Consider the following 15,649-nt stretch of genomic DNA (forward strand, 5'->3'; position numbering starts at 1 on the left):
AAGGATTTGCCAAGTACACATTCTGAATTACCTTCACTTTTCAGGCCTAACTGGCCTGATGTAATTTTTTTTTAAATGACCACAGATGTGCTAATAATGCTTTAGATCAGTTTCTATTAAAAAGAATGGACCACATGAAGTTCCTCCTAACACATTAAGTGAAAAGCTATCTAAACCATTATCTGTAGGATTTAAATAAAACCTGTTAATTTTCTCCCTTATTCCCTTCCCAGTTAGTCATTTAGATCCAAGGAGATAAAATATCAATATTATGGTACTGGTCAAAACATCAAGGAAAAAATACTGACATAATTTTTCAATACCCCAGATATTACTATAGAGTGATACCACTCCCACTAAAACCTCTGGTGCTCATTAGCACATTAATGGCTCCAAGTCTTAAGGTTAGATACAAACAAATCAAACCTGCTTAGTGGTGTCTACTCCAGAATTTCTCCAGCCTGCCTGAACACATCACTCCTTTTCTCACGTAATTCCTAGTGCCAAACAAACTCTGGGACATGCACACCTGTATTTATGTCTCTCTTTTCCTTCTTAACACCATGACTGGCTTATAGTAATAACTCAGTAAAAGGTTTTTGGAATGAATAAATGGCAAAATGCAAGGCTGTACTATCAGAGGTTATGTAGATTGTATTGGTAAATTTTGAAATAAAATCCCTCTGTCTTCCGTAGTGACCACTGAGTTCGAGTTCATGGAGAATGCCATTTCTTCTGCACATTCAAATGTGGTAAGTTAGGACAACGTATCTTGAGTAGAAAAAGAAGCATCTTCATGAAATATGAGAAATCTAAAAAGCGAGTAGATGTTAACAAACACAAAATGTAATGCACATTACAAAGATATCTCTTTATTGTCCTTGTCTGTTCAGGATCTTTCCATTATGACTCAGTGGGATTTAGTTCCTGGATGTTTACTCTTATTTAGCATTTAATAGAAATCTTTCTCCACTGGTAGATCAGCATGTAAAGGGGATAGGTTCTTAAAAACACTTTGATGTCGAGAAAGGCTAAGATGCTGAAAGCAGATAGGTAGTACCAAATTATACTAGAACTCTTGGCAAGTAAATGTCATGGACACAGGAGTTTGGTGCTGTGATTTTGGTCAGAGTAAACCAAAGATGGTCCAGGATATGACTGGAGTGATCACAGTGGGATATTTGGCCACAAAAAGACAAATAAATAAATTGTGCTATGAATGAATTCTTTAGAGCTCTACAATTCAAATATCATTTGTAAATTCTTTATTGCTATAAAAAAATGGATGATTGGAAAAAAATTTTAAGATACTGCACGTAGTAGCAGACTGCTGAGATGATGGATGTAAGAATCCTGAGCATTTATAAAGTGGACTGCCTCATATTATATATGCATATCTCCATGACATGTTATAACACATGATAATTTATGAGGGAGAAAGCATCAAAATAAAATCAATTGTATATAAACACTCCCTGAATTTAAAGTGCTGGCAACTTCTGCCTCAAGGGGTACTCATTTTCCTCCTTTTTAGCCAGTCATTTTTGAAACACCTCAATTATAAATCCAAATTTGGGTCAGAAAAATGTGACTGACGACACCTGAAAAAGGAAAATGCAAGGTGAAAAATATTATTCTTTCTCTGCTGGTATAAGTTGCCAATAAGTTAGTTGCATGTCATTCACGAGCTGATATCATTTGGATTGGTTTAACTTATCCACAAAGACCAACTGCACTGTTATTTCAGTCAATGGTTGGCAATGCTGAAGAGCAGAAGCTACAGATACGTCTGCTAGATAATCTGGGCCAAACTGTGGCAAGGATACATATGTTATTATTTATAAAACACTCATGTAAAGCAACTAATTACATTTTGCTGTTTTTGCTTTCGTATTCCTCCTTTTTGGACTGTGGACTTGTTCCATCCATCAGTAAACTTGTGGCATCTTCCTTGATTGAAGGTGAATCTGGAGCAACTGTTCTTTGGATAAATGCTGGCAAGGGAGGAGAAAAGAGAAAAATAAACCTAGATGAATAGAATCCCTGGGCTGACAAAATTGTCAGTAATCACTGTATTTGATCTAGTTTTCTGTAAACTTTACATGGACTAACAAATCTTCGATGTAGGAATAAAATAGTTTACTATATTTTTAAAAACACATGTTCATGGGATTTAATTTTGTTTGTTTTAGATTTGAAGAGTGAGGGTGAAAGATGTGTGTTTGTTCAGTATATAGTGATATTAAAGCATGCAGAATTTTAGAGGACGAAATCTTAAGGGCCTCCTTTTCACAGAATCCTCCTTTTCACACAGAAGGAAACTAGATCTGGAATCTAGGTTTACTGTTTTTCTACTACCTCTTACCTCTCTTCTGAGCTCCAGATGCCTATATCCAAATGTCTATGTCAAATACTCCCACCTGATTTATAAACTCTGATGTCTGCCCATCCCTTGCTCTTCTTCATCTTAGAAAATGATACACTCATCCACCCAGTTTCTCAAACCCTGGTTCCTTCTTTTCTTTGGCCTGCCTGCTCGACCCATCCAATTTGAGAGGAAGTTCTGAGGACTCTACCGCCCATTTCACCTGAGTCCTTCTGCTTCACACCACCTCCATTACCATCAGCCCAGCCCAAGCCACCATCTTCTCTCTTTCTGTTTTCATCTTGCCTCCTTCTCCACACACCAGAATTATCTTTCTAAAAGGTAAATCAGATTATGTCACTCTACTGCATTAACCCTTCCCTCCCCCTGCCCCCACAGCCTCCCAGCGAAATTAGAATAAAATCCAAACACCTGATGGCTGAAAAGGCTCCACCAGGACCTCAGCTCCTACCACTCTCTCTCCCAATCACTCTCTCCCTCACTCATTCTCACTCTCCCCCCTTCTCTCCCTCCCTCCCTCCCTCTCTCACTCCTTCAGTGTTCCATCTCTCTCGAAGACCATACCCCTTTCTTCTCTGGGGCCTTTGCACTTCTCCCTCTATCAGGAAAACCCTTCCCACCCAATTTTAACTCAGCTGGTTCTTCTTGCCATTCAGGTTTCAGCTCAATTGTAACCTTCTGATCACTAATATAAAGTTCTGGTCCTGGTACCTTCTATCATTTCACCTTTATAGCACCAGTCACCATTTTGCTTGTTTATTGCTTACTACCTGTTTCTTGCATGAGATGAGGTGACCTTTTCTGTCTTAGTCACTACTGTATCCCCCCAGAGCCAAACACAGAGCCTCGTGCATAGTCTCTTAGTAAATGTTGTTTGAACACGTGGATATATTTTAAGGGATTTCAAAACGATAGTCAACTGGGGATTTTCTAGCTGCTTTCTAGAAAGCATTTATAGAGTATATACTTTGTCAAATCGCAATAATCAGAACTCAATTATTTAAAAATATCTGGCACCTAATTGGTCAGTGAAAAGATAATCACCAAAAAAAAAAAAAAAGCACTATCACATACAATGAACCTATAAGATGGAGAGGTAGAAAGATTGTGCTTTCATGAAATACATAAATCCTATAAAGGACAAGAAATAATTTTTTACATCAGCAGTACCCCAACATTTTTATTGCTATAAATCTTTGGCACTTTATTTTACAAGTTTGAGGACAGACGACACATGAAGCATACATTCAGTTAGCCAGGGGGTTCCTGAAGTACAACACAGAAGTGAAGAGTATTGCCATTCTCGCTGTGGATAAGTCCCATCTAAGGGACTTAAACCTCCACTAAGGGAATGTCAGAAAACAAATTAAGAATACTAACTTTTCTTTTTATAGCGACATATTCTGAAGGAAGGAAGTGAAAAAAAAGTTCTTGTTAGTAACTTTCATTGATTTGCTTTTCTAAGAATATCAAGTTAAATTAATATGTAAGATTCACTTCCAACTCCTGAAGTAATCTTCAGATAACATTTTCCCCCCCCCATGAAAAATCACAGTCCTTTTCTTTTGGGGATTATTTATTTATTTATTTATTTAAATAAACATTGTTTACCACAATGTTAGAATTATGGAAAAATTGCAATCTGCATTTATTTTTAAAATTGAGTTTATAGATACCGACTCCACAAACATTTAGCGTTTGAATCTCAAAGAACTCGAGATTTCGAGGAGTCATCAGTTTACTCCAGACTTCACTCAAACCTAGTCTGGTCCGGGCCCCAGGAGTGAAGGCTCTGTCCTGAGTTGTGTTCCTTTAGCCTAAAAGGAGCTATACATGGAGACCAGTGGTCAGTCACTACTTATAAAAAGTAAAAATGACAGTTTCAAAAGCTGGCATTATGAGTCTCTCTTACTAAGCCCCCACTGTCTACAGGCTGCAGGTAATAGAATCCAAGCCTCCTAAAAGAGTGTCCTGAATCATGGCCATAGCTTCCAGCCAGCCAGGATAAATTTGGTAGTAATCACAGCTCTAAATAATGGATTTCTGTGTTCCTATTTCCAATGGTAATATAAACTTACAATTTATATATTTCTTCCCTTCTTCCTGGCAGGACGAATCTACCTTTTCTTGAATTGACCTGAACTACACAAAGCTGACATAAATTACTACTTAAAACAAACTTTCATTAATGCTGGATCATTTCAGAGACCACAAATTATGCAGTATTTTCCCATTTCCTTTGTTTTTTCCGTGGTCAGTGATTCTACACTTTCGTTTGGTCACAGTTTTGACAGGGCACCTAAGTCAGCAGAATGAGTGCCTTAGCGTCAACAGCACAGACAAAAGGGTCTCCTCCAGTACCAATCCCAACCTGAGGAAGAAGCAGCCTGTTCTGTGGGCTCATAAACTCATGTCTGCCTCAGCACCTCAGTCACTCCCCAGTTCTCCATACAGGCCTCAGCTGCTCTAAACTCCACCCCCCAGCTTTCATGCTTCATTCAGAGGTTAAGAAAATCCAGCACTCGCTGGTCAGACATAAAAGCTGGGGTTTTCTCAGGAGCGTTTTATTTTTGTAAGATTCCTTTTTAGCCAAAGCGTACATACATACACATATCAAATAGCACCAAAGGGCTACATAGAAAGACAGCAGTCTCTTGCCCCATCCCTCCCAGTGCCACACTCCTGCTTCCCAGAGTCAACCACATTCAACCCTTTTAGCTTTATTTTCTGTATTTGCTTCAGCTTTTGAAAGAAAAAGCTGATATTGCTATTCTCTGATTTATCATTGTTAGACTTATCCACACCCATCCACTTTCCCTCATCCCATCCTCCCTATAGAGTTACATCTGGACTTGTAGTTATGTCAATAGTATTTACATTATTATGACTGTGTAAATATGGCTCACACAAACCTAATAGGTCTACTATGACAAATGTTTCTTTTCTTGCTCATTTTTTCCTGGAGTTATTAATTGATTATTTATTAAAATTCATTAATAAATTAATTTTAATTTTTGTTTTTGTTTTTTATTTACTCTTCATAACCATTCTCAATTGTTTCTAATAGCTCAGTTATACCTACACTAATCATATGTCTATTAGTAGTTTTTCTAAGCGCTCAAATGAATCACATAATCTATCAGTTTTTTGTTTATTTCCTAAAGATTCTCCTGATGCAATCTTTTCTTTCTTCCTTCACTATGAGAGAACTAAAGAATATGAGTGTCCAGATTAAAAGCCCCCCCGCCAACCCTGTCCCAGCAAATAGTTAGAAAACTCAATAAAACAAGACCCACAGGGAGGCATATCATCACAAAACTCACTGGGGTTAAAGAGACAATCCTAAAAGTTGCTGGGCCAGGGGTGAGAGGGGGCAGTGGTGGTGAAAATGATCACGTCAAAGGAATGGGAGTCAAAACAAAAAGACATAAGGTTTTTCAACAGCAACACTGGATTTTGGAAGATGATTCTGCAATGACTTAGAAAAGTCCTTTTTTTTTTTCTTTTCTTTTTTTAGAAAAGTCCTTTTTAACCTAGAATTTTATAGCCAGCCAAAGTCTCAGTCAAGTGTGAATGGAAGAAACCCATTCTCAGAAATACAAAAACTGAAAATATTTACCTCCCTTTCTTGGATGTGCTCCCACAAAAGATGTGCAACAGCTGTTTGTTGGGTGAGCCCTCATCATCCGCCCCACTTCTGGCCTTGGTTCTGTTTTCTTTGTTCTCTCATCCCAGGACTCTCACTAATCAGGTACTGTCCTTCTTGTATTGATTTTCTGAATATCTTATCTTTTCTCTCTTATTGTCCCATTCTTTCTTTTTCCTTATCTTCTACTTTGTTTGTACGTTTCTCAACTTTGTTTTCCTAGTTTATAACTTTCTTTATAACTTTCTTTCCTAGTTCATAACTTTTTTATAACTTTTTTAAAGTTATAAACTTTCTAGTTTATATTTTAAATTTCTGAGACCTCTTATCCTGTGTTCCTTTTTCATAGCATCTTGCTCATATTTTTACTAAATGTACTGTTTTCTCATTTCTCTGAGGGCATTAATGATATTTTTAAGATATCTTCCATCCCCTGTATTATCAAATTACTGTAGGCTCCATTTTTCTCTTTGTTGATCTTGACAGATCTCCTTTTTAATTTTGAAGGTTCAAGAAAAATTACAGGACAGTTTCTATAACTAAGCTGAAAGTGTTTGTGCTACAAAAATGGAGAAGTATTCAGGGTGATTCTAATTCACTTCCAAAAATACTACATCATGAAAAAGATACAGAAAAGTCAAGGTTCATCAGAAAAGCAAATAAGAATAAACATTATTTCTAAAAATAAGTTTATTAAATCACTTAAAATTATTAACAATAGGTACCTATGATTAAACTTTAAAGTATCCTTAAAAACACGGAGGTAGGTATGGGAGGAAAATCATAAAACAAACTTGTCAAAAAGAACAGTAAAACTATGTGTAAATAAATAAATAATTTATCAATAAATTAATAAAGAGGTTTACTTTCTAAGCTAAATTTTCAGTCAGATTGTACAATATAGACTATAATAAGTATTTTCTTATCCAAATTATGTTCTCAATGATATTTTTTCCTATTCTTATTTAACTTTATTTCTTTTTGAGCCAGTGTATTTATATAGAAACGTACGGCAGCCTATAAGTACTATATCTTAGAGAAATGACCAGGGCTAGTCATGAAATGTTACTGTATGAAAAGCTGAACACAGTTTCTTTTATTGCCTGTCACAATATTAAATAAAATTCTAAAAAATTTCATGTTTTCCCCTTAATGTCTTCTAACCACTTTCTTCTAGGTACCTTTCTAGGGAGCCTTATGAAAGTCATAATGGCAAAATTAAATACCAGTAGAACAATGACCTCTGTGCTCATATCATGGTGCTGTTTATTTCCAGGCTCTTAAATGTCTTAATGGATGGGATACCACGATGTATGATGGTGCTCTGTCCCCACCCTCCTCCTCTTCCATGCTTACATACATCAAACAGACGTGAGGAAATTTTTCCATTGCTTAATATGAAAAATAAAAATTTTGTCCTATGTGTATATCACATTCTGAGGTACAGTAACCAACCTGAGATATGATCCAAATTGAAGGGTGACTGCCAGATTAGAATAGCAGAGGGTTTATGAAAATGTATAGAATCACTTGGTAAAATGGTTAGGACAGGAAAGGGAAAATGCTTAGCTTTTGCAATAAAATAATCATGATATAATGGAAGCCAAACTATTTATCAGAAACCAATAAATATTTATTTGATGAATCCATGAATATAAATCAGCAAAAATGAGAGTTATCATTTTTGGATTTGACCTACTTCCTTGTGGCTAATTTTGATACTTTATTTTATAGCAACCTAGTTTTTTTAAATGACAGCATTGTCAAATTGAATGTACAGACTCTATGTCCACGGAAAACTGAAGAGCTAAATGGTTATCTAACTAAGAATCTATTAACATTTGAGTCCCAAATGGATTGGATAAAAGTGGACTTGAAATAAAAAACTCATACACTCATTCATCTAATATTAATTGAGGCTTTACTATGTGCCAAGTTCTATATAGGATGCTGAGGAAACAGTGGTGCATAAAACAGACATCACTCCTAACATCATGGAGTTCACTCTTCGGTGAAGAGAAGAATCAGTAAACAAAATGTCACTCAAATAGCAAATAATTCCATAATTAGTATGAGAAAGGTTTTAAAGGAAAATTGTAATGCTTTGTGGGCACTCATAACAGAAACCATACTTAAAACTGTGAGTTCTGAAGGCTTCTTTAAGGACATTACATCCAAGGTGAAGCATAAGTGGTGGGAGATGGTATCCTGGGTCAACAGACTCGCACTTCGTTAATGTGTGTGACATTTTATCAACATTTACACTGTATTATTCACAGAATGAAATCGGACAATAATAGTTTTCATATCCTTATTCTTTGTACAAAATTAGATATTTTTGAACAGTTCTATGCAAAGATTTTCTACTTTTTGATGACTTGAATTTTATTACAATACCATCTAACTTCCTTACCCACTCATCCATAGTTACTAGCAATCTCCAGGCCAAAAAAAATTTGCTTAATTAAGATTATTACCTTGGGTATTTCATTTTCAGTTTTTATGAGAAGTGTAAGGTCTAAAAAGAAGCGATTCCGTGTATTTTTAGTAAGTTGGGTAATATTATAAATGTACTTGGGTATTATTTGTATGATTCATAATGAAAATTTTTTCAAACTTACAACATGAATATTACTATCATGTACTGGCCTTATGCTTTAATCTTTCCATGAGTTGCATTTTCTTAAATCCAATTTAAAAACTGGTACAGGACATCATTACTTACAGTTCAAGTGTGAAAACTGTGGACTAGACAGGAAGCAACTGTGGTCCTGCCAAGAGGATGACTGATCTAACCCATGAGCATGGGAACTTTCAGCAAAGTTTCTGTCATCCTAAAAAAGAAAGCACAGCATTTCAGTTCAAATCATTGAAAAATGTAAGGCTTGGGATTCACTTAAATGTACTGAAAATAAAATTGAACCTCAAGATACCAGCTATGTTACACCACAATTTAATATAATTATAATCCTTGTAAAAAATAAAATATGTGGATGTTAAAGAAAATATGAAAAAAAAGAGAGAGAGAAGGAAATCATCTGTAGCCATAACAGCATGACATATTTCTTTCCAGTCTTTTTTTTCCTGTGGATAAGATTTGTAAATATTGTTGTAAAACTCTGTGTTATTTATTTACATTTAATAATATAAACATTTTAAAAGTCATTAACCTTCAGCTTTATGTTACTCATATACTGTCTAGTGAATATACCATGCTTTACTCAGGTATTACTCTTCTGGGCATTTAGGTGGTTTCCAATGTTTTACTCCTATAAATAACACTATGAGAAATACCTTTAAATATATAACCTTTCCCGTATTTAGGACTATTCCATATGACAAATTCTTGGGTGGAAATACGGGGTCAATAAAAACAATCTGACGTTTTTAAATACATTTACCTAGACTGCTTTCCATAATGATTATACAAATACTCATTCAACAAATATTTAATACATAAACCAAAATGAATACAAAAAAGGTCCCTGTCCTCATGGACTGTATGAATGTGTCCTTTTCCCCAAATCTTAGCTGAAAAAGGGAATTAGGAAATTATATCTTTGAATAATTTTACTAATTAAATAGGTTAAAAAACAGGTGCTTTAAGATACATTTACTTGATTAAAAATTGCAATATTTTTCTCTTAAATGTTTTCTAATTATTTACTACACTTCATTTTTTCTTTCTTCCACTCATTCATTCATTCAACAATCGTTTATTTGGCACCTACTATGTGCTGGTCAAAGAGCAAATAAAACATTGGCGTATATGATCATGAAATCTTCAGGATTGCAAGAGAGAAAGGCATTAAACAAACTATACAAAACACAATATAGTTAAAAACTATGATAAGAGCTATAGGAAGAAGAATGGGAAATAATAGGCAGAACTACATTTAGATTTGGGGTCCAGAGAAGTTTCCTCTGGTAGGTGATATTTAAGGCAATAATTTGCATGCTGAGTATGAATCAATGGATTAGCCAGGTGAAAACTCACAGGTGGAGGACGGAAAAGTGGGAGGTAAGGGGGAGCAGGAGGGTGGTCAGGGAGTGGTGCTCTAGACTCGTGTGAAGGTGCTAATAAGGTAAGAGTTTGGTGTGTTTGAAGAACTGAAGGAAAGCCCATGGCTTAGGCACACTGAGCCTGGGGAAGTGGTTACAATGAGATCCAGAGGTGGGATTTGGATGTGGGTTTTTTTTTACTTAAGTACAATCAGAAGGCAATCAAGGGTTTTGAGGAGAGGAATGACATGCTTTGATTTGTGTTTCTCAAAGATTACTCTGGCCTCTTTGTGGAAAACAGACTGAAACAGCACAAATGTAGAAGTGGGAACACCGGTTAAAAGACTGTGATTGGGCTTCCCTGGTGGCGCAGTGGTTGAGAATCTGCCTGCCAATGCAGGGCACACGGGTTCGGGCCCTGGTCTGGGAAGATCCCACATGCCACGGAGCAACTGGGCCCGTGAGCCACAATTGCTGAGCCTGCGCATGTGGAGCCTGTGCTCCACAACAAGAGAGGCCGCGACAGTGAGAGGCCTGCGCACCGCGATGAAGAGTGGTCTCCACTTGCCACAACTAGAGAAAGCCCTCGCACAGAAACGAAGACCCAACACAGTCATAAATAAATAAATAAATAAAAGAACGTGAATTTCTTTAAAAAAAAAAAAGACTGTGATTGAGGATGACTGCAGGGTCAAGGGAGAGGAAGGGATCAAGAATGGTACCAAAGATTCTAGATGAAACAACTGCTGGTTAGGTGGCCTAAACAGATTCTTCACAACAGTAAGACCTCATGTAGCATGACTATCTGATGAATTAGTTGTTGTTCTCTGCACTAAGTACCAAGTTTATATTTTATTTCTTTGTCACATATATATGTATGCAAACGCAAAAGAAAGGCCAAAAAAGAACAAGTGTGTGTGTGTGTATACGTGCACACACACACGCAAACTCACATACACGTCTGTAAAAGACATTTATTCTGAGCTAAAAGCATGGACATAATCCTAAAATGACTTAAGATCATCAGTTTTCATGTACCAAAAGGGAGTTTAGGTTCATTTAAGATGAAGGCCCTGTGGTTTTTAACCAAGTGATTTATAGTTTTCACTAATTATGAGAATTTCATAAGAAACTGGCAGTCATTCATTATAGGATTGCTGGAAAGGAAAGGATATGCAGTTGACGCTTGAACAACGCAGGGGTTAGGAGCACTGACCCTCTGTGCAGTCAAAAATCCACATATATATATGTGGATTATAGTTGGCCCTCTGTATCCATGGTTCTGCAACTATGGAGTCAACCAACTGTGGATTGTGTAGTACTGTAGTATTTACTATTGAAAAAAAAATCTGCATGTAATTGGACATATGCAGTTCAAACCTGTGTTGTTCAAAGGTCGACTGTATTAAACTTCCTCATTTTCTATATATGAAAAAAAAGAAATGTGAGTGGTTGAATAAGTCAACAATTTTAAGGGAAAGGGATACAGTCCTAAATTGTATGTACATATTAACACAGTGCCAAAAATATATGAAGCAAAACTGATAGAACTATAAGGAAAAAATAGACAAAACCATAATTATAGTTGGATATTTCAACATTCCTCTCTCAGTAACTGATAAAACAGTAGGCAGAAAACCAGTAAACATAAAGAAGACTTGAACAACACTACTGGCCAGCTAGACCTAATTGACATTTATAGAATACTCTACCCCAAAACAGCTGATTACAAGTATTTTTCAAGCACACATCCAACATTCTCCAAAACAGACTACATGCTGGGTGATAAAACAAATCTCAATAAGTTTAAGATGACTGAAATTATACAAAGGATGCCATCTAACCACATGGGGTGAAAGAAGAAATCAACAACAGAAGGATATCTGAAAAATTCCCCAAAATTTAGAAATTAAAGAACATACTTCTAAATAACTCATGGGTGGGTCAAGGTAGAGATCAAAAGAAAAATGAGAAAATATTTTAACTATATGAAAAGAAAAGCATAATTTATCAAAATTTGTGAGAATCAGTTAAAACAGTTTGGAGGGAAATGTATAACATTAAACGTGTATATTACAAAAGAGGAAACGTCTCAAATTGATAATCCAAGTTTCCACCTTAAGAAACTAGAAAACGAAGAACAAATTAAACCTCCATTAAGTAAAAGGAAGGAAATAATAAAGATAAAAGATCAATTAAATAGAAAGCAGAAAAGTAGTGAAAAAATGAAACCCATACTGTTATACTTTTTAAGATCAATAAAATTTTAAAACCTCTACTGAGATTAATTAAGAAAAAAAGAGGGAAGATATAAATTGCCAATATTAAGAATGAAAGAGGAATATTACTAGAACGTCTATAGACATTAAGAAGGTAATGAGGAAATATTTTTAACAACTCTGCCAATGTATTAGACAACTTAGATAAAATGGGTACAAGTAAACAGCCTTAAAATGTGTCATCCAGTAGTTCTAGTTCTAGGCATCTATATTAGGTTAATAAATTAAAAATACGGACAAAGATTTTTACACCAAGATGTTCATCAAGTGACTACTTATAATAGAAAAAAGCTGAAATTAACCTTAAATTTCCAACAATAGGAGATCAGGAAAGTAAAGTATCATTATGGTAGAACCATAATGATAATAATGATGATGATAAAGAAAATTCCCACATATATACAATGTTACATGAAAAAAGGAGGAAATTATCAACAAATGGTGATTTCAATATAAAAAGATATGTATAAGTAAGAGCTGGGAAACATACACCCTTAAATTACGCAAATAGGTTTTTAAAAATATTTGTTGGATTATTTATTTTCTTGTTAATTTTTTCTGTATTTCCTAAATATGCCGTATTTTTAACTGTCATATGCCAAGAAGCTGGTTGTATAATTAAAAATATAAGTGGTTCTTTTTCTGGTAACAGAAAAGATATAATCTATGCTTTGATGCCAGTTGATTTTGTTTTAGAAATTTAAAACCATACCTTGGGAAGAGCGAATAGGATTTGACTATCCTGTGTGCTTCATCCTTCCTCTGGGAGGCACATTTTGAGGCTGTCATGGCGTCATCTGCTTCGTTCAGCAAGACGCCCAGACTTACGCCTCCACTCCTGTCCTTTCTCACTGTCTTTCTCAGCCCAGGTGTCAATGGGCAAAATGTGAGTGTTTGCTTTTCCTTATTTTTTCCTTTCTCTTACTGGCCCATAATCAACTAAGCATCTCTTAGCGGGAAACCATATATTACGCTTTTCTCTTTCCCATTCTATATAGGAGCCACGATTAAGAGGAGGTTCCCAGCATTGATTGAAAGCATAATTCTCCTTTCTGTCTGTGTGTCTTCCAGCTCCACCCAGGCCTTTAGTATGGCACATCTGAACTATAATAGCCAGATCCACGGCTCTGCCTCTCGTTGGCCCACGTCAGCTCATTCTAAAGTAGCTATTGGAATACACCTGGGACTCAATGAACAGTTGACCCTTGAACAACACAGGTTTGAACTGTGTGTGTCTACTTAAACACAGATTTTTTTTTTCAAGAGTAAATACTATAGTTCTACATGATCTGCTGTTGGTTGAACCCAAGGATGTGGAAATGTGGATGGGGAACTGTGGATGCGGAGGGCTGACTACAAGTCGGATTTTCCACTGCACGGAGGGTCGGTGCCCCTAACTCCCGAGCTGTTCAAGGGTCAGCTGTATGTCTTTAAGTTCCCAAATTTTCTAAGTCTTCAAAAGACTGTCAGAATCCCCAATGCTACCTTGAAAGATAACTAATGAAATGAACCCTGGAAGAACATACTAAAAGAAAAATATTCCACGATCCCTTTGAACAATCAACATATCAGAATATGAAAACAATATCTTCATATTCTCCAATTATACATTGATATTCAACTTGTGGAATTTCTATCTAAGTAAAGTTTTTACAGGGTGACCATAAGATGACTGTTTCTTTCTAATTCCTACCGGTTTTTCAATTAGATACTTAAATATTAAAAAGGAAGTACTGGTTAAAAAGGAAGATTCTTTGCAATTTTAATAATCCTAGCTTTTGCTTTTTGCCAACTCTTATATCCTTAGCACAGGGACCTATTTTTATTTCTGTCTTAAGTCTCAACAAGCTATTTAGCCAGAATTCCCTGCAAAAATTCCACTGGGTGAAGGAACTTGCATTTTCTAATATTTTCCCTGGGTTTCTTCCACTTCTCTTTCATAACCCACATTGTAATTGGTTTCTTAAAAGTTGTTCCAACCCAACTAAATCTTTTTGCTAAACTGATCTCTAATGATTAATATTTAATGATGCCCACCAAGTATTTTTCTCTCAGAAATACTGTAAGTTCAAAGTTTATAAGACAAATGATGCATTTAATTTTTTTTAAATTTTAATTTATCCAACTCTTCCCCCAGAGAAAAGGAAAAAACACTTATGTGTTTCTGAATCTGTGGCAGAAATGTTTTCCTGAATTTGTCTCTAGCTTAACAATGCACTGTTCCCCACTCTTAATTCCCAATTCTCCATCAGTGCTCGAAAAAGCTTAACCTCTTCCTCAGTAAACTTTATTCCTATTTGAAACTTCAATCTGGACAGACAGTTTACTTAAAGTCTGCCCTCCTTAACTCAATCTGCATGGCTGCTATTATATAGCGTTTTACCTCCATGAGGGTGGGGCTTTGATCACCTCTTTCTACCTACCCATCCCAACATTCCACAATTTAGCACAGTGCCATTTGCATTAAGGAACTCAATAATGATCATATATAATTATTCTTGACCAAAGTACAGAAATGAAAGTTTGCTATGTGGAAGTTGGGAAGAAGGACACTGTCACTCTCACATTCTCAGTTTCTTCATATAAGGAAATGAGGGCACTGGACCAGATCATCTCCTAAGATTTCTCAGCACTAACGTTTTCTAATTCTAATCTACCCGAGCAGAACCACTGAACAACCAGTACATCTGACTATGCAAACTATCTTTTCCAGATTTATACCATAATACTATAAACATGAAGCCACGCTCATGAACAGACTCATGAAAATACCGTGTTAGATCAGGCCATTTGATAAATTTACCTTTATGCAGTTGATTATTTTATGGTATAAAATTTAATATTACTAGTGACTCACTAATGACAAAGATCATACTCAGTTTTTGTTTTGTTTTGTCTTTTTACTCATTTTGGACTTGGCTCTACATGACTTTAATCCATTTTCAGAAACTGAATATATTCGTAGTGGGTAGAAATTTGCCATAAACAAGGATACTCAAAAAGGTGTCAGTGACTTAAGAAACAAAAGCAGAGATGCAGAGATATTTTATAATGATGGTGCCTCTCTGGAATCAGTGCTTCCTCTCTTAAAGTGACTATTTCAAAGGAAACAGTGATTGTTTGGATGAATACGTTATAACATGTTTATTTAAAAACTAGTAAGACATTTAATTGGTATTCCTTATGTATCTAGTATTCCTATCTAGAATTTTGAATTCGACATGATTAACAATGGTATCTTTATAGTTAAACTCCTTCATAATCTTTCCTTTCTTAATGTTCTTGTTGAGGAAATTATTGGGAAAGGTGAAGAAAGCATGTGGCTTGTTAGGGGAA

General features: G+C 35.6%; 1 protein-coding gene across 8 annotated transcripts in view; it reads right to left on the minus strand.

Annotated features, from left to right (window-relative positions):
• Window positions 1–876: 876 nt before the first annotated feature.
• Window positions 877–15,649, minus strand: part of CEP128 (centrosomal protein 128) — a 465,294-nt gene continuing 450,521 nt past the window's right edge. For all 8 annotated transcript variants that reach the window (XM_057544276.1, XM_057544282.1, XM_057544280.1 and 5 more), the window contains 2 exons: window positions 8,758–8,866; window positions 877–1,994 (listed from right to left, as the gene is read on the minus strand). In XM_057544276.1, coding sequence (XP_057400259.1) covers window positions 1,867–1,994; window positions 8,758–8,866 — 237 coding nt within the window. In that variant the 3' untranslated portion in view covers window positions 877–1,866. The remainder of the gene's footprint in view (window positions 1,995–8,757; window positions 8,867–15,649) is intronic.

Source organism: Balaenoptera acutorostrata, chromosome 3 (genome assembly GCF_949987535.1).
Source record: "Balaenoptera acutorostrata chromosome 3, mBalAcu1.1, whole genome shotgun sequence".
NCBI classification, from domain to species: Eukaryota; Metazoa; Chordata; class Mammalia; order Artiodactyla; family Balaenopteridae; genus Balaenoptera; species Balaenoptera acutorostrata.